This window comes from Mauremys reevesii, linkage group 10 (assembly GCF_016161935.1).
Source record: "Mauremys reevesii isolate NIE-2019 linkage group 10, ASM1616193v1, whole genome shotgun sequence".
Taxonomy (NCBI): domain Eukaryota; kingdom Metazoa; phylum Chordata; order Testudines; family Geoemydidae; genus Mauremys; species Mauremys reevesii.
In genome coordinates, this window is record NC_052632.1 from 39,435,935 (window position 1) to 39,458,569 (window position 22,635).

At 48.4% G+C, this 22,635-nt stretch overlaps 1 protein-coding gene across 4 annotated transcripts in view; it reads left to right on the plus strand.

Moving 5' to 3' along the window:
• LOC120374064 (mucosa-associated lymphoid tissue lymphoma translocation protein 1-like) overlaps nt 1-22,635 on the plus strand; it is a 63,972-nt gene that overhangs the window by 18,562 nt on the left and 22,775 nt on the right. For all 4 annotated transcript variants that reach the window (XR_005585878.1, XM_039493273.1, XM_039493274.1 and 1 more), the window contains 6 exons: nt 1,870-1,896; nt 3,779-3,982; nt 13,004-13,181; nt 17,278-17,352; nt 19,596-19,723; nt 21,115-21,246. Coding sequence is in view for 3 of the 4 variants with exons in the window: in XM_039493273.1 (XP_039349207.1) it covers nt 1,870-1,896; nt 3,779-3,982; nt 13,004-13,181; nt 17,278-17,352; nt 19,596-19,723; nt 21,115-21,246 (744 nt within the window). In the remaining variant the exon portion in view is untranslated. The remainder of the gene's footprint in view (nt 1-1,869; nt 1,897-3,778; nt 3,983-13,003; nt 13,182-17,277; nt 17,353-19,595; nt 19,724-21,114; nt 21,247-22,635) is intronic.

Here is a 22,635-nt window from a genome sequence, read left to right on the forward strand (position 1 = left end):
AGCTGGGGAGTCTCCTATGCTGGGGGAGTCCTGCCCCTTTGCAATGCAAATGGGCAGACTATGGAAGCTAGCCCAGTGTCCCCACCATCTCAGTCACTGGTGGAGCCGTCACAGGGTGCAGGATGTGGTGAAACAGAGCACTGCACGTATTCAAACAAACGGAAACAAGTAACAGCTGCCCTAACCTACATGACAGAGCCCGTGCCCACAAGATACAGACTGCCAGAGGGAGATGGGGACAAATGGGCTATTTCAGAGGGAAGTGAACGGAGTCAGACCCCCACCCCATAGAATTAGAATAGTCACCACCCAACACGTTCAAACTCATGAGTCAGTCCCCCCACCCCCAAAAAAATCATGAGGTTGGCTTAAAAATCATTTATAAAATAATTTACAAAATAATAAATGTGGTAGTGACTGAACGCACCCTGTAGTCATACCCTACACGCTATGGTAATAATCTCTGTACAAAATATGCCTCATGAGGTATCATCTGAAAATGGTGTGTGTCAGTGAGTGAGGCGTGCTATCCTGCTGGGTTCAGATTATCATTCTAAACCACGTGACAAGATGGTCACCAAATAGCTACGCCAGTATTTGTCAACCAGTGGGTCGCCCCCCGGTGGGTCACTAAAGGCAGTTGTGGGGGGCACAAGTCTAAAGCAAAGAAAATCTCCCGCTCCCTGCCCCCCTTACCCTGCACGGTCGAGTGCTCCCCATCAGCCTCTCAAAACACAGACACAACTCAGTTATCTAGGCTTATTCTTGTTAGCACTGGAATCCTTTTTTTCTCTGACTTTTGTAATAAATATGAGGTGGTCAGGCACATTTTTTACTTTGAATACAGGGTTGCCAGCCTGAAAAGGCTGAGAACTGCTGGCCTGAGTGATTCGGGCTGGAGGCTGATGTGGTTGGAGATTTTGATTTTGTTTTTCTTTTCCTTTGCCATTCGGGGAGCAGATAGTTGCACAGGCAGAGAGTAGCAGCCCAGGGGCAGGGGCAGTTCCTAGCAGGATGCCCTGAGTATGGAGAAGCGCTAGACTACAGGCTCCTCCCCTTCATCCTGCCACCTGCCCCTCTGCCATTTCTAACCTTCCACCCACAGCCCCCTCCTGCCCCTCTTCCGACCTGCTTTCCAGCAGACTTACCAGGCTGCTGCCACCAACCCCTTGTCTCCCTCCCTCTCGGAGTCTGACCCTGCTTTTCTGCCTTCCTTGCCAATCCATCCCTGACCTTTGTTTTGCGGGGAATTCAGCTGCCATGCACCCACCTTCCCACCCTCCCCTCCTCACTTTGCTTCACACACCACAGGGGGACTGGTTTTCAAGGAGTGAGTACTCGGCCCTTGCTGGAAACCAAGCCCCTTTCAGGATGTCCGCTGAATATCCAAAATGCCCAGTTACGTTTGAGAAGCTAGGCCAGTATCTTTAGGGCGAGGCTGGTTTGCTAGAGGGCCTATGCATGGGGCAGCAAGTAGCTGCTACCCCTGGGGCAGGGCAGGGAAGGAATGGTGCTCTTGGGAGGCACAGTTCCGCCTGCCTTCCTCTTGTGCCAGGGGTAGTAATGTTCGATGATCCCAGCAACTTGGAGCTATGCTGGCTGACATATTGGGGGTAAAGCTGGGCCCTGCCCCACCCGTCCCCTTGGTGCAGAGTAGCAGGCATCACTGCCTTACTCCTGTGTAACCTGAAAGCTCAATGCCTCCAGCCTGGCCTTGGGCTTCTCACCCCTTCGCTGTTCTGTGTCAGAGCAGAGTGTGGAGCTGTTAGACCCAGCGTTATATTGGGGAAAAGGGGCTGTTTAATCAGGGACTGTTGGTGTTAGACGACTTTGTGCTTGGGGGTTGATTTCTTCCCTGTCTTTTTGCAGGTACGTGTCTGGCAGATCCATTTTTCGGTGAGTGCTGTGTTTGTCTCTTCCTGTCAAAACAAACCTGTGTCCAAAGTGCAATGAAGCTGTAACTTATTTTGATTGAAACGCTCCTCCCAGAGGACCCAGCGCCTCTCCTCTGCTCTAATAGCGCCTTGGTGCATTTGTCAAATACAGCTGTACAAACAGACCGTGCCAGGCACCTCTCCCCCATAGCCAGCATGTACCATCTCACACCACAGTCTCACAGATAAACTAGGAAACGTCAGTTCTTTGAGTGACTGTACATGTCCATTCCACTGCTGGTGTGCATGCTCCCCACGAACCAGGGCCAAAGATTTTTCCCTTAGCGGTACCCATCAAAGTGGCACATGCGTCCTCAGCAATCTTATGCTGTTGCACAGTGATATAAAGGGTGGAGCTGCCTCTGACCACTCTAAGTTCCTTCTCCGCACCCATGATCAGTAGTCAGAGCGCATGGGCTTGCTACTGCAAGTTTCTCCCTTTATAAAGTTAGTGGTATTCATTAGTGTTAGATTAGTGTAGGTTTTCTGAGTTATTTTTTCTTGGAGCATGGGTTCTCCCTTACTCATAGGGTACTGATGCCTTGTACCAGGGTATGCCTCAGTTGTGGTGCATGTGTAAAGCCTTCTCCCATGTTCCACCTACCTGAAGTGCCTCAGTGAGGGGTCATATTCGAGGCCACTTCCAGATTTGCAGGGACTTTAAACCCTGAACTAAAAAAGGCACGGTGGTGAGAATGTATTCCATCCTCCTGCAGGATAGAGGATTTTATCCTGCATACGCCTGCACTATGATGTTGCCAAGGTGCCCTCTCCATGCAGTGTGGCAGCACTCTGCAAAATCTCAAGCAGCTTCCGCAGCTTTTTTGGACCAAGTACCTAGAGCAGACATTTGTAGAGCTGCAACTTGGTCATGGGTACATACCTGTATTACTCATTGTGCTATATCTCAGCATTCCAGAGACAATGCCAGGATGTGCAGAGCTTTAGTCATTGTTCAGGTGACTTCGATTGAACCCACCTCCAGATTGAAATGTGTGAGAGTCACCTGAAGTGGAATGGACAGGGGCAATCACTCGAAGAAGGAAAAAATGGTTATTAACTTGTTCTGTAATTGCTGTTCTTCAGTAACTGCTGTCCATGTCCATTTCATGACCCACCCTCCTCCCCCTCTCTATTGGAGTCTGTCTGGTAAGAAGGAACTGAGGAAAGTCCGGGGTGGCTCTACCCACAGCAGTATGAAGAGGTTGAGGATGTGTGCATTGCCCTGACAGATAGAGCTAAGGGAAAAATCTCTGATTCTGGTGCACTGGGCACGCACACGCCTGAAGTGGAATTGACACATGCAACACATCTCGAAGAACAACAATTACAGAACAGGTTAATAACCCTGTGGGGCAAATCCAGAGCACAATGGACAGCGGAACTAGATGGGTCAGGCCCTGGGGTAGATGCATGGGGCAGGGTGCAGGAGTCTTTCCCCTGTAGAACCCAGTCTGTGGCCTTTGTGCCCTCACCTTTCCTGTGGCTTCTCTGGCCTTTTTCCACTCTATGTGCTGCCATGCGGGAGGAGAGTTCTGGGCCATGCAGGGAGTTCAGTGTACCAAATCCTACCCTCCTTATGTAGTGGCACTGTCCCTGTTCAGCCCTGACTGGAACGGGGCAGAACATGTCCCCAAAATGAGCAATTAGACCTCTGCTTCCCCCACCCCCCTTCCTGGGATGCTTCCTGATCAAACAGCCTCGAGGAGTCCTGCAGTTTATGTATAACATTGATTAACCAGCAGAACCCATTCCAGGAGCTTTGGATGCTGGTAGATTAATCAAGGGCCTTGCTCCTTGCTTAGACACTTACATCTTTGCTTGTCACTTGATATTTCTGCTAGCAACAGACAAGGTCGCACTTTTGGTGGGCAACAACCATTACTGGAATCATCCGCACCTGATGGCTCCCATCACTGATGTGTTTGAACTCAGCCTTCTCCTAAAGCGACTGGGATTCCGGGTGGTCTCCCTCCTGGACCTGAACAAGGCGGAGATGCTGATAGCTGTCAATCAGTTCCTGCAGCTCTTGGGGAAAGGAGTCTATGGTAAGTTGCTACCTGAGAAGCATTCCAAAGCCACCTTCACCGAGTACAGGCCAAGCAGACAGCCACCATGGGCAGCAAACCAGAGAGCAATTAGCGGTGGTCATTATTATTGCAGGGGGTGTGGCAGTGAGCCCTGTGTTAAGGTTGCCTTACATTTTCTTTATACAAATTGTTCCGATTGTTGGGTGGTTTTTTGTTTTTGTTTTGTTTTTTAAAGCTCTAGATCCTTTATGGTCTGCAGCAGGACTTTCTCCCATCAAATTACCCTTCGGCCCAGGGGAAGATGCACTGGGCTGGGAAGCTGGGAAATCACCATTCTTCTACAGATTGGTGTTAATCACTGTGCCCTTGTCACGGACTCACAGGCCCTGTGCTCTCTCGACTCCGTATGGTCCCTGGGAGGCACCCCCTTCAGTGTGACAGCCCTTGTCGGGGGTCACACTCACTCTTGGGGGTTAAGTCCTGGGCTCCACTACTTCCTGGAGCTGCACCTCTCTGAGCTTTCAGCATGCCTGTCTCTCCGTGAGTCTCTTCAAGGAGTCCACTCACTCTGCACCCTTGAGGTGCACACCCAGAGGTAGCAATGCAGCCCTGATCTGTAGACTGCAGTGACTCTCAGTCATCGTAAAACAGAAGCATTTACTGAACATCTGAATGCAGCACAGGAAGTTCTCAGGGCCGTTGAGCCTAGAAAGTCCCAGTACCATCCAACTGGGTCTGTCCCAGTCCAGGTGGGCTCAGGCTGCTCTTTGACCCCAGTCCAGAAGCAACCTCCTTCCAGCCAACCATCCTATATCATCTTCCCAACAGCCTCTCCTACATCCTTTGTCTTCTTTCCTAGACAAACAGATCACTGGGGCCCTCTCTCCTCTGCCCTTTGTCCTCCCACTGGCCAGAACCAGCTGGTTTCCAAGCTGGGGTGGATCTCTGGGTCACCAGTTGCTACATTCCACTGTGTCCAGGTGGTTGTCTGGGGTCCAGGCTGCTAGGCAAGGTCACACCTGGTCCCCTGCAACAACAAATACCCTCTCCTGCCACCTCATTAAACATGCAGCACACATGCAAACCATTAAAACAATTCCCTGCTTCATCACAGCCCTTCACAAACCTATGCCACTGAGAAGTTACATGAGCTGGGAACAGAACCAATTCTCCTATGGAAGCCCCAACTCTTAGCCACATTTTTGCACTTGGCTATACTGTCAGCAAAACAGGGCTAAACATGCATATTTAACCCACTAGTGGCTGGTGCACAAAGTATAATAGTGGTCTGCTGCTTGTTGATGGAGGTAGCCCTTTAGCTCAAGTCATCCAGCTCTGTGGTGCAATGTTGAAAGTTGGGGGAGCAAACGCTGCTTATAATGGGATGGGGTTTGTGCTGTACAGGAGATCAGACAAGATGGTCACAATGGTCTCTTCTGGCCTTGGAATCTGGGAACTCAGCCCCCTTGTGTGCATGCATGATGATACAGTTTCTAAATATATGATCACAGACTATGTTTTTCAACAGACCCCCTGCCTCATTCAGAGCAGCCTGGAGCTGCTCTGGGGATGAATTAGGGCAGTGTAACGAAGGAGGCTGTTGACTGTAGGATCCCTGCCTCATTGGTTGCAGAAGTTGAAAGGTGTGTAGTGAATTTAGCTATGCTGTAACTACTACCCAGAAGAACTGGGATTTATTGCCACCTTTGCCACAGAGCTACTGTGTGGTGCTAGGAACTCATTTAAACCACAGTTTTCACAGCTGGACACTAATTGTCAGTTCCTCCTTTTCTGGGTGCCCACCTTGAGACACCTGATGTTTGGTTTGCAGAAGTGCTGCAATTGAAGTCAATTGGAGCTGCTCTTTAAAGCTGTAAAGTGCTACAGAAATGCTCAGACCTCGGGAAATGCAGTCCTTTGGTGTCTCAGTTTGGGAACCCAAAATTAGTGGACACTTTTGACAATTTTGGCTTTAACCCCTGTATGTCTCAGTCCCGCATATGTAAATTCATGCTGTGTTATCTCATGTGAGGGCAATGAAGATAAATGTATTCATGTTTGTGAGGCTGTCACTATGGTGATGATGAGCTCTAGAAAAAGGCCCATGAAGCAGCTTATCATTCCATATTCCGTGCAGGGTTTGCAGGGTGTGTAGTAAATAAAGCTGGGGCCACATATTAAATGTTGAGGATAAAAGAAATAATGAACGGCTGTCTCGTTCCCTGAGCCCTGTCCATCCCGTGCACTGAATGAGGCAGCAGTTGTGTGAATTGGATGTTATGTGATTGCCATAGTTACAGGGCTAGCTGAGCCACTGTCCTCTGCCGGCTTTCCCTGAGTGCACCCCGTCATGTGTCAGGCCTCCTGCCTGCACCTCTCCTGGGGCAGTTCTCCCATTCTGGGCCCCAGGCTACAGAACAGTGTATCCACAGTGCTTACCCAGCAGGCTGGACTGGGTTTGGCACCTACAGTTCTTCCCTTTGGGAGTCTGTGACCTGTGACCAGACAATCTGCTTACACCACAGTGGTGTTTATTTTAACAATATGAACAAAGCATTTAGAGAAAAGGGATTATAAAACAACAAACCATTTACACATATCTATCTTACCTAGAGGCTTCCCAGCCTCACTAGGTCACTGTGTCTCTGTCTGGTCCCCCCGAGACAGAGATCCTTTTTAAGCTGCCAGAGTTCCATTATTTTTCTGCCCTCCCAGATTTTTGGCCCTAATGGACAAAACTAGTTTTTCTGGTTGGTTGGGGAGGAGGAAAAATCTTCAAGCTCATAGTTCAGGCTTTGTCCCTGATAAATCTCCTAGTGTTTGCTGAGGGGTGGCTTATCCTGAGTTACTCATTCCTCTGCCTGCTTGTTTTTTCCTTACAGCCATAACACTAACCCATGTACCAATAGAGTCATACCGTAACATCCCAATAACCAGGTCAACACACAGTATTCATCCATTACTACAGAACAGCTCCAGTCCATCGCTGGGATCATGTAATTAAAGACTGCATCATAACTGAGAGGAGCATAGACTTATTGTGGGGAACTGGTCAACCTTTAGGTTGACTGGCTCATATCCACTGCCTTCCAAGATTCTGGATCACATGGTGCTGATCGAAAGAAATGATCAAATACAAAAATGAACTTTCCCTCAAAAAACAGCAGTGTTCCAGTTCGGGTACCAGCTATGGTCGGGCTGTAGGAGCAGGTCTATGCACCACCACCAGGGAGGTCACAGAGTTACCTTCACTTTACAACCTGATTTCTGAGAAGGAAACATCCAAACCAAATGTCCCAGTTTTATGTGTTCTATTAGCTAAACTAAATAACTTAGCAATAGCATAAATACATATAAACCAATCAAATTACAAGAATGTGAGTTAATTCATATCGAATGAATCTAATTATCAGGTTGATTAAACCATGTGAAATAAACAATTCCTTATAAACTCTGTGTCATAATTTGGAAAGGCCACAGTCTTGTTTAACTATCAGCTCCAAAGTAACAGGGCATTATCAGTGTCAATGCCAATAATCAATATATTTAGGTTCCAGCCGAATAACTAATACAAAGAGGGTAAAATCACTGCAATTCTGATGCCAATTAAGGTTGCCTGCCCAACTTATTGGCTATCCAGTCTCCCCACACACAACATAAGGTTACAATGAAATATTCCAATACAATTCAAGATGACTCAGCTTGTTACATATAATGTTCAAATGACAAATTTAGGTGAAAATAACATTTCTCAGGATTAAACATACAACTACTAACCCCTGAAATATATGGATGTGTGATCTTTTAGGCAGCAAGGTTGTTTAACCTAGGGCTGGTAGGTATTTGAGGAACTATTCTATAGGCTCCATTCTCAAATAGATTCTATGGGTTCTAGCCACACACACAATGCTCACTACTAACCATCTGCTGGAGTTTAAAATCAAGTGGAGGAATGCTGAGGTAGAGGCGTCCCGCTACTGCCAATGTGAAATAAAACTAAACCTAAAAGATTGACACTTAGGCAGGATGGTTTCACGACTTGTGGTTTTGATCAGCTCTAAGAAGCTGGTGCATGGTTGAAAAGATCAGCAGGTGGTCTTATTGGCTCCAGTGTTTAATATCAGCAGACTTGTGGGCTGGTTAGAGGTCATTTGCTTGTAGTTGTCAAATCTTAGCTGTTGCATGTTACTGGACTCATATGCATGGAGGGGTGAAGAAGGCAGAGGTTTCTTTGTCAGGTGTGGTCCCATTGCATAGCCAGAGGCCAGCATCCAACAGAAACCAGAAGCAAGCCAGCAGCAGCATCAGGGCTTCTTCCTTTCATTCAGTTTTTGAAGATGGTGGCCTGGCTGGTTCCTCCCCCTTGAAACTCTTCTCAGAAGCTTCTTGGAGAATCAGAATGGGGCCTCCTCTGCAGTAGTAACTGGTATCACCCAGTGGGGTCTGATTAGGTCCCCTTGTTCCAAATGAGGAATCTCCCCATTCCATTGTGAAAATATATCTCAAGCATAAAAACTACACTCAGTAATTGCAAAAATAAAGTTTCACATTCTTTTAAACATTTTGATCCAAGCTCAAAGCAAATGAACATTAAACATCAATGATTCTCGCTTTAACCCACATTAGTACAATAACTTTAAAATTAAAAAAAAAAGTGGAATATTTTTTAGTGATTAAGAAACTGGCCAGGTCCTTCAAAGGATATACTGTACATATAGCAAAGACCCTAAGCATCAACAGTATATTCCAGCCAATATACTGGAATATACTGTTGGACTTGGAAAATGCACAGACCAAAAATCTACCGTCAGTTAGTCAATCTGCAGGTGTGTAGGTATTTTGAGATGTTTGAGGTCATTGGCCAGTCTGCAGGCATTATCTCAGCCATCCTAAAAAAAGCCCCAACTCAAAGATAATTTCAGAAATACAAAGATAGCAAAATGTTGTAAGTGATAATACAGGAATGCACCAAGCATACGTATACTCAGCCATGGCCAGAGAGGGGCAGTTCCTGTTTTACAAACAGATGCTTGTAGCTTCCCCTTTATATTTTGGTACTCAGCAGCTCATCTTAGAACAGGATTTTTTTGACACACAAAATCTGGGAGAAAGGTTAGACTTTAACTTGGGTAGAGTAAAAAGATATTTTCTTCCTAAAATCACAATTTTGGAATTCAATTTTTATATGCAGGCATATCTGCCTCACATAATGCATACACACAAGGCAGATGAATTACAGTTGCATGGGCAACATAAATCTGGCAGAAGGTTGATTTTGCAACTTTAATACCATTAATGTAATGTTAGTTTATATTTATATATTATATTAAAACACATTAATGTTAAGGTTGCAAAACCAAGCACTCAGAAGTTAGGAAATGCCAGAGTCCAGGTTGCCTGTGCAAATTTAATTCACCCCCTTATACATATGCATGGTGGTACAGTCTTTAATTACATGATCATGTACTGTGTTTTCCACAGCACCCCTGCCTCATTCAGTGCACAGAATGGATGGTGTTTACTGAATGGGTAATTCAATATCTCTGTTTAACCTCATATTCAGTTTGTGGGCCCCTTCCTTATTTACTGCACCTGATCCACAGCTTTCACCGTATACATTATTCATTTCCTCATGGGCTATCCAGTGGTTCTCTCGTGGTCTCTGAATTCTTTACAAACATTAATGCATTTATCTTCACGACACCCCTGTGAAGTGAGGGACTGGTATTATCCCCATTTTATACATGAGAAACTGAAGCACAGAAATTAAAGGAAAAAATTGTCAACTAATTTTGGGTGCTGAATTTGAGAAGCCTACAGCTTTATGTAGCATTTTATATCACTTCACATAATCAGAGCACAACTCCCATTGACTTCAGTTACAGTTGTGAGTGTTCAATACCTCTGCAAGTCAAACCATCGGTGTCTCAAGTTGGATACCCAGAAAATGAGAAACACACAGAGGCCACCTGTGAAAATTGTGGCTTAAGTGACTTGCCTGGCACCATGTAGGAATTCTGTGAGGACAGGAGGCAATAGAATCCAATTCTCCAGGGCAGCATTCAGCTCCCCTAACTATGAGCTCATCCTTTCTGCAGGCCCCTGCCTCATTCACTACACACCTTTCAACTTCAGCAACAACTGAGGCAGGGTCCTATATAGACAACACTGGCAGTGGGAATGAGGAAAAATGGTGCAGGGGTCCTATGGAAAAAATTGTGTGTGTGTGTGTAATTATAGACTGCACCATCATGCATCTGCACAGGGGAGGTGAATTAAAGATACACAGGCAAGCTGAATTCTGGCATTTCCTATCTTTTGAGTGTTTGACTTGCCAAACTTTAATAATGTTCTTTTAACACAGTTTTTAATATAATTTTCTAGGTTTTTTAAAAACATAAAAATTGAAAACAAAAATTCCATCCCATGGAATGATGCTGACCCCCTCACAGGTCATCAGCAGTGTTAGGATCTTGAGAGCTAAAGCACAGTTCTCCTTCACTAGAGCTAATGGAGTAACTGGGAGCAGTAGAAGGCTTTTATCTTCTCTGTGGAGCAGCCACTAGAGAGGGGTAGAGACATGTTTTGCTGGTGGGCTTCACAGCTATATGTTGAGACTCAGGACTAGTGGGTTCAGTTCCAGTTAGGGTAGTGTTCTCTAGTGGTTATTAGGGTTGACAACATTGTATTTCAAAAATACAGGACAGACCTCAGATGTCCCCAGTCTTAACTTGAACCTCAGGGTGAGTTCTTCTCCTCCTTTGTGCTTCCTAGGGAATCTCTCTCTTCAGCTCTGGTGCTGCAGAGAACTCAGGGCCTCAGGTACTGGGCTGGGCAGCCATTGTGGCTTCTGTCCACATTCTGTATGGGGCGCAAGCTGAGTCAGCAGCTGCAGTTGCTGGTTTCCACCTGCTGCAGTGCTGTGCACTGCCAGGGTAAGGCTGCAAGAATGTGTGTGGACTCGGAAGGTACACCTAGAGGAGGCTTCGCTGGGGGTATGTGTGCAACTTTCAGCAGGGCCTAGAGATGGAGGGGGAGCTGGGCCAAATCTGAGTGCTGGCAGCACTTTGCAAAGAGAAGTACTCAATCCCTACTCCGTCAGAGATTCAGGTGCCTGAACAGTGCTTCAGACTACTCAAGCAGCAACTCACCCCTGGTGGAAATGTTGGCTAAAAGGCATCCCAAACTGATTTAGTACAGGCCAGGCAATTTTTTTATTTAAATAAGGGCTGACCCTTATAATACGAGATTGTTGGCAACCCTACGTGGTTACAGACCCTTCTGCCCCTGCATCTCCAGCCTCTTCCTGTCCCTTTCTGGCCCTATTCCATCATCCCCACTGCTCTCTCCCCGCCCTCCAGCTCCTGCTTCTAACCCTCCTCTTTCCCCAGCTTGTTTCTGCCCAACCCCCAACACTGCAACTGTTCCCCCTCCTTGCCTCCCCCTGACCTCACTCTTCTTGTGTTTAAGTCAGGGGGCTTCCTCCTTCTCCTCCCTGCTGTCTGGGGGCCAGCAGGCAGAGCATTGAGAGGATAGGAAAGTGGTCTCTCTGCTCTCAGTTGTAGTGCCTTCTGTCATAGCAGCCCCCTCCCCCACCCCCCCAATTGTAGGGAAAGTCCAGCTCAGCCCCAGCATGGCGTCATCTCAGTCGCTCTGTGAGGATGGGGCATTTGCCATCTGGTTGGCACATAGACTCTGTGACGGGCTGGAGTATGCACTAGGATTACTTTGGGGAAGTTCTCTGGCCTGTGTGATGCAAGATGATCACAACAGTTCCTTCTGGCCTTGCAATCTACAAATCTATCCTCCAGGCAGACAGAATCTTTGGTATGTGCAAACTGATTTTTAAGACACTTAAACTGAACAAATGTGAGTAGAGTCTCATGAGGGCAGCAGAAGGCACCTCCCTAACACCAAGCAGAAGGCACCTCCCTAACACCATGTGCCAAATTGTCGAGTCCCTGCTGCAAAGCATGGAGGTGCTAGAACTCCTGAATGAAATGGTTGTAATCATTTTTTTTAACATGGGAAAAACAATGTGTTTTTCTGCAGCCTCATTCTCAGAAACAGCTGAACCATTTTAGCTGAATCTTCCCAGAAATATTCAGCTTGAGGCAAACACTTGGCATGGAATATTTTAGCCCAGTTATTGGCAAAGTTATAAGCAACTGAATACAGGTTCTGATACTGAGAAGTGTTGGGCAACCTTAACTATAGGCAGAGCTGCCTATTATCTGATACACAGAGCTGTAATAAAGAAACATTAAGGATGCAAAATTAATTTAATTCCAATTTGCTACATAATACAGTGGCCCTCGCTTAAAGGCAAAGGTTAGTAGAGCTGATGTGCTAGTTTCTCTCCTCCACCAAGATCCACTCAGCACAAGAGGTGGGGAGGGCACCACGCATGAACTGGGTACAGCTCCCTGATTCCCAGGTGCAGCTACTCCAGCCCCACCCCTGCAGCTCCAGAAGTTCTACTGAACTGAGGAATGAAGTGATGAGAGGTGACTGCTTTCAGGTGCTCAAGTCCCCAGAAGGGAGCTGCAATCCATGGATGGATTTGTCCAGTCAGGAGGAGCCATGATGAAGGGTGTCAGCAGAGACTTGGTGAGGACAGGTTTAGGCTGATACTAGAAAGGGCTTCTCTCAGAGTTGTAGGACTTAGGACAATTGACCACAAGATGGTGGGGGAGCAGGGTAGGTTAGACCGACAATCAAATGACAGCCGGGTTATCGTCTGTATAGTGAAGTGTCACCTCCATTAATGTGGGGGAACAACACACTTGATTTGAGGCCTCACAGAACCTCTGAGGAGGGGGGTGAATTGCGTTGCTACGTACCCGTTCTGAGGTGTTGCAATGCCAGGGAGGAAGAGGTGGACTCTGGTGTAAAACACCTGCTCTGAGATAACATAGGACCCCATGAGGAGGGGAGCGGGTTGCCCTGGTAATGAACAACACCCTGTGTTTTCCATGCCTCTTGGCGCAAAGCCTGGCCTCTTCCCATAACTCTCCCTCTCTTGTCCATGGTTTGCAGCCGTATTCTACTATGCTGGGCACGGATACGAACATTCTGGGAGAAACTACATGGTCCCCATTGATGCCCCACAGCCCTACGCCCCTGAGAACTGCATCAGCGTGCAGAGGATCCTCCAGAAGATGCAGCAGAGGCGGACGGCCCTCAACCTCATCCTGCTGGACACCTGCAGGAAATGGTAGGCTCTGTTCCTTTCCCCCACCTCCCAGGGACAGCGGGGTTAGCAGTAATTGCGTTCGCAATCCAGAGGGGAGACAGGGAAAGAACCCATGACTTTGGCCCAGTTCAGCTCACTCTTTTGGCATGGGCCTAAAGTTCATCGTGTGAGAGGTGGCCATTGGCTTCTAAGGCACTGATCACATGATTAAAGCTACCCACACTCAACTACCGTGCTGAATCAAGGCCTTAATTAAGAGATAATGACAGTGAGCTCAACTCCAGGCCCGTTGGAGCCCAGAGACGCCTCTGGCGTGAACCCTCAGCAGGAGAGTAAGCTGGACAGTGCCTTGTCGAGCAGACCCCTTGCCTGAGCATTTTGTGAGGGCAGGTGCTGGGCAGGAGCTGTAGCCTCCCATGGGTGTCACAAGCCCTACCATCCTCCCCAAGACTGTAGCACATAGTAAAAAAGAGGGACCATTAAGGCAAGCACTGATTTTCCCTTCGGCCTCCCAGGAGGCTGCCCAGATCCGGGAGGCTGGGTCTTTCCCTAACACCAATAATCGTGCCTTTCAGACTGATGCATTTTAGGATTTATGTCCCAGATTAGATTAAATGGAGCTTTAAGGACACATTAGGTTGTTTGTTTCCCCCTATATCTTTTCCCGCCATGGCAGATGACCAGTTCCTCTGGCTGCTTAGCAGCGCACCTCAGCATAGCGCAGTCTCACGCTTCACGCACTCAGATTCCTGTGGTGAGATGGGAGCTGCTCCACACAAATAACCAGCAGCAGCCTCCAGCAAACAGCAAAAGGCTGTGGGTTTATTTTGCCATTGGTGGGTAATCAAACCCATGTAATGTGTCAGAGGTGTCATCAAATAGGTCCTTTGTTTACTATGTGCTTGGACCTGGCTTAGGCCTGATGCCCTCACTATGTAACTGCATTAATATCTTTCGATTGTAAGGTTTCCTGAGGCTCCCGTTGCCATACTATCTCTGTGCTGCTCAGCAAATTGCTGAGACTTTTTCTGCCCTTTTCCCTCCCCTGGCTGGCTGTAAGCAGTGATGTGTGTAGTGCTCCTCTCCACCGGATTACCTCTTTTAGCACCAGTTTCCTTCCAGGTTTTGATAGACAGGCCTGGGTTCTTCTGGATCCCACCTCCAGCTCAGCAAGGTGGAACTACTTTATTTTCTTCCCATATGCAATTATTTGATGGTGCCTCCACCCCTCTCGCTCCTTCCAGGCTGGGTCAGTAGGGCAGCTTGGGAGGAAAATTGTAACCGCAGGGTAACCTCCACTTACATGCCAGATAGTTGGAGACTCCCAAGAAATAACACAAGCACACACAATATCTTCAACGCAGTAATTATATTAAATAGGAAAGAGAACAGGGTAAAACAGGGTTACCGGTGCCCACACTGATAATACCTGCGAATTTCCCCAGTCATGAGACCTGATACAGCAAATGTAAACGTTAGTGTCCCATTGGTATGCGTACTTGTAGGGGTCCTTGATTACCTGTGAAGGGCTTTCGTGCCTTCATGCTTCGGAGCAGAAACATGAAATTTGGCAAGGGGGTGGTCCTGGGGTTAGAGAAGAGTCTTGTGTTGTCTCCATGGAAATCCGTCCAGATCTGGCCAAGTTGTAAGCCACAGAAAATCACCACGTGCACATTTGAAGTAGAGCTTGTTAGAGGCTTGTTGTTAAAATCTGTGATCATTCCATCTGCACTGAGCATGCTCCCTAGCAGGGCCAGTGTTAGACTTGCTGGGGCCCAGGACAGAAACTAAGGAGTGGGTCTCCACCCCGCCTCCCTTACCTGCTCACACATTGGATTTCTGCAACATTTCTGAAGCTGAAGCCCTCCTCCTATGTGTAGCAGCGTCATAAATAGTACATTAAAATGAACCTTTTGGTAGCTGCAGTTCCCATTTGGGTTTTCGCCTGTACGCATCACTGAGATATCTGAGCACTTTGGGATCTTGGGACTATGGGGACCAGGACAAAGTGATCTGTGTCTGGGGCTGTCACTATTGGGCTACCTTGCGTCAGATTCCAGTTGTAGTTGCACCTGCTTTACGCAGGTATCGCACCATTGAATTCAGTGGAATTGCTCCTGGTTTACCCCCATGTGAGAACACAGTTATTGTCTTGTTGGAATTTCTAGGGCATGTTGCCTAAGACAAATGGACATAAATCTCCTCCCACCTACATGGCATGTAAATAATTGAAGCCAGTGAGCTACAGTGATGTAAATGAGATGAGAATCAGGCCAGGGTCTGGGCGCTGACCCTGCCCATCATCTCCATTGCCAAGGATGTCTCTGTTCCGTCATGCTCTGGAAACATGTTCCAGCTGAGCCTTGTCCTCAGTTGGGGCAAACAAACCAGAACCGATTTTTCCATTCCCATTACTAGGCTGGCTGTTCTGTAACTGTGTGCGTGTGTGTGTCTCTCTCTCTCTGTTGCCATCTGCAAGCTGCTTTGCACCCGAGCAGCTGAGTGTAGCCCATGGATTAGACGCACACTGCGCGCTGTTTGGGGCCAGTGAGGGCTCTAGCCTATTCTGGGATATGACGTCTTGTTGTTCCTCGTGTCTGGAATCCTCTAGCCGCTCATGTGTTTGTCTGGAGCAGCTGAGGGCAGATAAATCTATCCATTCATTGATTTTATTTAGAAATGTACCTCATGCCTGTCATTGTCACTTCTGGGTGTGTTTGAAAAGTAGGTGCAAGCCAGACAAACATTGCCATCCAGTGGCCCCCTTGTTCCTGGTCACAAGTTATAAACAACCAGCCTGCTATCTGCTGCTGACTCTATGAAACAGGAACATCTGTACCTCCTCCTCAGCAGGCCAGATCACAACGGAGCAGATAACACTGCTGCGGACAATACTCTGGGCCTGGCTCTGATCTCAATTCCACACATGCAAACTGGGAGTGACTCCGCTGAATTGATGTAAACCTGGTGTAAATGAGAGAGACCCAGGGCCTCCCTATGCACAGGTATCTTCAGTGCCCAGAGATATTGCATAAAACTAATTCTTCCCCAGTAGACTGCAGATAGCAACCTCCTGTGCAGACCCCGTGACTAACGCCATGCACAAAGGATCTCTCAGGCGCTTTGTGGTGGAAGTCAGGCCTTTCACACCAAATCAGCCCTGACACCCTTTACCTGATCTTGGAAATTATGGGCCAGCTCCTTGGACACAGCAAGGTCACTTTGCACCAGGGCCGCCCAGAGGATTCAGGGGGCCTGGGGTCTTCGGCGGCGGGGTCCCGGGGCGGAAGGACCCCCCCGCCATTGAAGTGCCGACGACGACCCGGAGCAGAAGACGCTCTGGGGGTCCCGGCCCCGCGAGAGTTTTCCGGGGCCCCCGGAGAGAGTGAAGGACCCTGCTCCAGGGCCCCCGAAAAACTCTCGTGGGGGCCCCTGCAGGGCCCGGGGCCTGGGACAAATTGCCCCTCTTGCCCCCACCCCCATCTGGACAGCCCTGCTCTGCACTGCGGTGGTGGCAAAGCAGCCCTAAAGCTGCCCTAATAGGACAGTGGGGGATTCCTCTGCATTGCAGATGACAGGCTGGCTGGCCTAGCCAGCTCCCTGGGGAAGAGAAGACGTGTGGGTTCCAGCAATCCTCACCAGTGTAGTAGTCCTGGGGGGCCAGTATGAACCAGTACATGAGCTGTTATGAGTCCTGATGCAGCTCTACACTATGCTGGTGGAAAACCAGCCCCAGGATCAGAGCCCCAAATGGCTGCTTTCCAGCTGTACCCTCAGCTCCACCCAGGAGTCAGCCCTACAGATTTCAGCCAGACATTTTCCCCTTTGCTCAGCCCCGGCAGCACAAAGAGCCCAGGGTCTGGCTGGGCTGGGGGAGCTCTCAGCTGTTGAAAAGACCCCATGGCCATTGCTACACCATCCTCCATGGCTTTCCTTGCAGGTAAGTGTTTGGAAATTGGGTCTGATGTAATTGTCAAGTGCATTGCTGTCACTCAGCAGACGCCATTGCGTTGAATGTATGGGTTCTGTTTGTGTCCAGGGACGGGGCCATCCTGTACGTGTATGAAAGTGAATCCCCCTTCACCCAGTTCACATTGTTACATCCTTTCATGTCTAGGTACAACCCGCAGTGTGCGCTGTCACAGGTGCAGCCGCTGGAGCCCTGGGGGAATACGGTTTATGGCTATGCCACGTAAGTATCTGTTGATTGCTCATAGCTGGAGACCTTTGGCACTTCTCAGCACTGTGGCTTGAGGCTCTTGCTTCTGCGGGGCTGGAACTCTGGCCATCAGATCAAGTGTCATTGACAGGGAGCGGTGCTGAGAATGCCAGAAGCCGCAACGGCCATGTCTCCATTTGCCAACTAGTACTGCTGCTGCTGGACATCCCTAGTGCAGACAGGGCCTGTCTCTGATCTCTGGTTCTCACACTTTCTCTCTGGCTTTCCTGATCTGTACCCTCATCTCTCCCTACAGCCCTGTGCTGGCAGCAGCTGCGGCTGATCCACAATTAAGATAAGTATCAGGGGTTTGCCGTGTTAGTCTGTATCCACAAAAACAACAAGGAGTCTGGTGACACCTTAAAGATTTATTTGGGCATAAGCTTTTGTGGGTAAAAAAAACCACTTCTTCAGATATGTGGAGTGAAAGTTACAGATGCAGGCATTACATACTGACACATGAAGAGAGGGGAGTTACCTCACAAGTGGAGAACCAGTGTTGACAGGGCCAATTTGATCAGGGTGGATGTAGTCCAAATAATGTTAAAGCCAAAATAATGGTGTTAAATTTGCAAATGAATTTTAGTTCTGCAGTTTCTCTTTGAAGTCTGTTTCTGAAGTTTTTAAATCTGTTATAGAATGTCCAGGGAGATTGACATGTTCTCCTACTGGCTTTTGTATGTTACTATTCCTAATGTCCGATTTGTGTCCATTTATTCTTTTACATGGAGACTGTCCGGTTTGGCCAATGTACATGGCAGAGGGGCATTGCTGGCACATGATGGCATATATCACATTAATAGATGTGCAGGTGAATGAGTCCCTGATGGTGTGGTTGATGTGGTTGGGTCCTCTGATGGTGTCACTAGAGTAGATATGGGGACAGAATAGGCAACGAGGTTTGTTGCAGGGATTGGTTCCTGGGTTAGTGTTTCTGTGGTATGGTGTGTAGTTGCTGGTGAGTATTTGGTTCAGGTTGGGGGGCTGTCTGTAAGCAAAGACTGGCCTGTCTCCCAAGGTCTGTGAGAGTGAGGAATCATTTTCCAGGATAGGTTGTAGATCGTTGATAATGCGCTGGAGAGGTTTTAGCTGGGGGCTGTACGTAATGGCAGTGGTGTTCTGTTATTTTCCTTGTTGGGCCTGTCCTGTAGTAGGTGTCTTCTGGGTACCCATCTCGCTCTGTCAATCTGTTTCCTCACTTCCCCAGGTGGGTATTGTAGTTTTAAGAATGCTTGATAAAGATCTTGTAGGTGTTTGTCTCTGTGGGAGGGATTGGAGCAAATTCAGTTGTATTTTAGGGCTTGGCTGTAGACAATGGATCGTGTCAACACTGGTTCTTCACTTGTGAGGTAACTCCCTTCTCTTCATGTGTCAGTATATAATGCCTGCATCTGTAATTTTCACTCCATGCATCTGAAGAAGTGGGTTTTTTACCCATGAAAGCTTATGCTCAAATAAATCTGTTAGTCTTTAAGGTGCCACTGGACTCCTTGTTGTTTTTGTAGTTAAGATTGTAACACCCTTTTGTGGCCTAAAATCAGTGAGTATTTGTAATGGAGTCTCTCCCCACAACCCAGGACACATCCAGCCTGAGCCGCAGTATCCTAAAGTTAGACACAGAGCTGGCTATTCTGGATGGCAGCACCTCCTTCAGGGCTACAGTTGGATAATTCAATTGACACACCCTGCGGCAGTGCACAGGGCACCCCATGCGTCACAGAACTTTTTCCAAGGCCAGGAGATCATTGTGGGGGAGATTTTCAGAAGTGCTGAGCTGTCCTAACTCTGCCCCTGAAACAGTACAATGCAGTTTCATTTTCATTAAAACAAGCCTCTGTATTACACTAAAATGCTGCAGATACGCCCAGTGGCTCACAATGCAAACAGCAACAGAAACTACAGGAAAGCCATCAGTTCGATGCAACCTTAGAATTAGAGGACCAATACTCTGAAGCAAATACAGGTGCTCATGTTCCTTCATCCAAATGAGCAGCATATATTACTCCAATTTTTCAGCCCCTTGAGTTTGCAAGGATTCTGTATTGTTCCTCCAGAATTGGCAATTGACTTTCCAGGGTCCTTCTTAATATGGCCAAAGCAATAACTCGGCCAACAGAAAGGGAATCCTGAATCAAAGTGCGTCTGTGGGGTTTCCGGGTGCTCCTGCGCCATGTCAGTGTGGCAAGCAGCTGAGGGTCGTGTGCTTGCCTTCGAAGGAGTGAAGATGCCGAAGCCTATGAAGTGCAGGATGGGGAGTTCAGCTCCGGGATCTTCATGAAGTATCTGAAAAAGCACATTCTGCAGGAAAAGAAAGTGACCCACGTGCTGGAGGATGTGTTGGAGGGTAAATATTGCACTGGAAACTGTTTAGTTAAAGCTGGAAGCTACTTGTTCCAGGTAGTAAAGGTGAGGTACAGTCATTGAGGATTCAAAGGAAGAGGAGATGGAACAGACAGACAAATGAAAGGGCAGTGAGTCTCCAGCCCGGACAGTGTGTCCAAGAGCATCAGAGTGAAGGGGCTGAGCTACTAACAAAATCCCTCTCTCATTAAAGATAGTGAATATGCAGGGAGTGGCCAATGTACCTAGAGGTGATCCTGGGCATTGGAGGCCAGGGGGCCTCACGTACATTGATTTCAGTAGAATAACAAACCACCTGGGTGAAGCTGGCATTCTGGGTATAAACCAGCACAGCCGCTGCAAGCGAAAATCCTGCCTTTGCGGTCTACTACAATTCTCTAATCATGGCAACACCAAAGCAGGGGTGAAAGGAGAACCAGCTGATAGCATTTACCCAGTCCTTCAAAAACCCTTGGCAAAAACACTTGCAAGAGGCTATTAAGAAAATTCATTAATTGGGTGTAGATGTGACAAGTCAGAAACAGGCTGAGACAGAAGCAAAGCATAACAAGGAATGGTCAGTATTCCTCAAGCCACAGGGGTAGCAGTGGGGTCCCCATACTAAGTCTGGTGCTGTTTGACATATTTGTGAATAATCTGGAGAAGTGAGGTGGCAACGTTTGCCAATGACTCAGTGGCAGTTGAAATCCAGTGTGACAAATGTGAGGTGAGGAGTGATCTGAACTCTTCATTCACATTGCCGGGTTCTCAATGGACTGAATTCACTCGGGACAGGAACCTGGGGGTTGCTGCAGGCAGCTACATGAAACCTCTGCTCAGTGTGCAGGTGCGGTTCAGAAACCAAACAAGATGCTAGGATGTGTAAGCAGGGGCAGCTCTAGGCATTTTGCCGCCCCAAGCATGGGAGGCAGGCAGCCGCGGGACCAGCGGACCCTCCGCAGGCATGCCGCCGAGGGCAGCTTGCCTGCTGCCCTCGCAGGGCCGGCAGAGCACCTCCTGCGGATTGCAGCCCCAAGCACGCACTTGGCGTGCTGGGGCCTGGAGCCGCCCCTGTGTGTAAGGAATGGGATGGTGAATATTCCAACAACCTAATATTCCACCCTTCGCTTGGCTCATGGGTGCAGTACTGCTCAGTAGCTCGTAGAATACACAGTGTGGGGTTCTGAGTTGGGCCAGGAGAGTGATGGGGCGCAGCAGGAACTGTGTACGTGGAGAGACTAGAATGGTTGCAGGCATGGTGTGAGCCAGGCCTCCAATTTAGGGGGGAAATTCAAAGGCACGAAAAGGAAGTGGGCTCAGTGGGAGCTGGCTGCCTCAGCACCCTTTGTGCCTTATCCCTTTGAACCATTCCTCAGGCAGCTTTTTCTCCCCCAGACATTGGCCGGGACCCCTTGGTAACTGGGAAGCAGGTGATGGAGATCAAGCACACTCTGAAGGAAGCCCGGGCACTGACAGACCCCGTCTGCACCACTGGGCCGACTGCGGAGCTCTGGGGACACAGCCATGGTAAGAGACCAGTGCAGAGCCCTTAGCCACACTGTCTCAGCCCCGGCCTGGGGGTCCCAGGCAAGGTACATTAGCATCTGGCCCTTTAAATACATCTTACATCAGTAGTTCAAAATGTTGTATTTGGGTTTCCCTGCTCCTGCTTCATGCTGCGCCCTGTTCACAGTCACACTGCCCCCCATAAGGGAGCACCTCAGGGTGCTGCTTCTCTGCCACCCACTCCAGGAAGCGGTCCAGGCCATGGAGAGGGCTAGCAGAGCTGTGGGAACCATTTTGGGAAGGGGTTGGGGTGGGTGAATCCAGAGGGGACTGCTGCTGGGTCTGGGCCTACGGCACGGAGTGAGGTGGGGGCCTAAGGGTCTCTTGCCATAAGAGTCAGATGGGGGAGAAGGAGCAGCAGCACCCAGGGTGTGGGGAGCAGCAAATAGAGGGAGGTCCCACTGCCACTGTTGAGCAAGAGGCTTTTCGTGGCAGGTTCAGGCCCTGCTGTGATTGAAGCAGGAAGCTTGTGAAGAGGTGACTCAGCTGCTGGCCGAATGCTGAAGAGATTCCTGTCCAGGGAATTATAGTGGAAATAATGGGATGGGGAAAAGAGAACAGCAACAGCAGGGAATTTGCAGAATGGGAGTGACAGGCTCAAAGAAGAGATCAATCCACAGGTACCCAGCATAGCAGGCTGGGCCAGGGCAGGTCACAAGGAGTCTCCCAGGGATCACTACCCAGCCATGGCCTCGAGCCAGCAATTTACAACTGTACTTACCTTCCCACACTGCAGGAGCAACTCAAGCACTGGAGGCAGAAGGGGCACCCTCTCAAAATGTAATTGTAAACAGGGAATCATCATAAAATGGGTGTGGTTCTAGTGGGGTCCCACAGGGATCAGTTCTTGGCCCTATGCTATGTAACATGTTTATCAATGATATGGAAGAAAACACTGATAAAGGTGGCAGATGACCCAAAAATTGGGGGGAGTGGTAAATAATGAAGAGGACATGTCTCTGGTACAGAGTGATCTGGATTGCTTGGTAAACTGGGCGCAAGCAACCAGTGTGCATTTTATTACAACTAAATGTAAATGCATAGTGTGACATACCAGGGTACAATCCAGACTAATGAGCAGCTGTATCACCCCTGCCTTGCAACCCCTGGGTGCCTCTGTTTGCCAGAAGCTGGGAATGGGCGACATGGGACGGATCACTTGATGATTACCTGTTCTGTTCATTCCTTCTGGTGCACCTGGCATTGGCCACTGTCGGAAGACAAGATACTGGGGCTAGATGGACCTTTGGTCTGACTCAGTATGGCCATTCTTATGTTCCTACAATGCCTTGCTAAAGTATCTCCCACCTGGGCCGCTCACAAACAGCCTCCAGCATGGAAGTCACACCC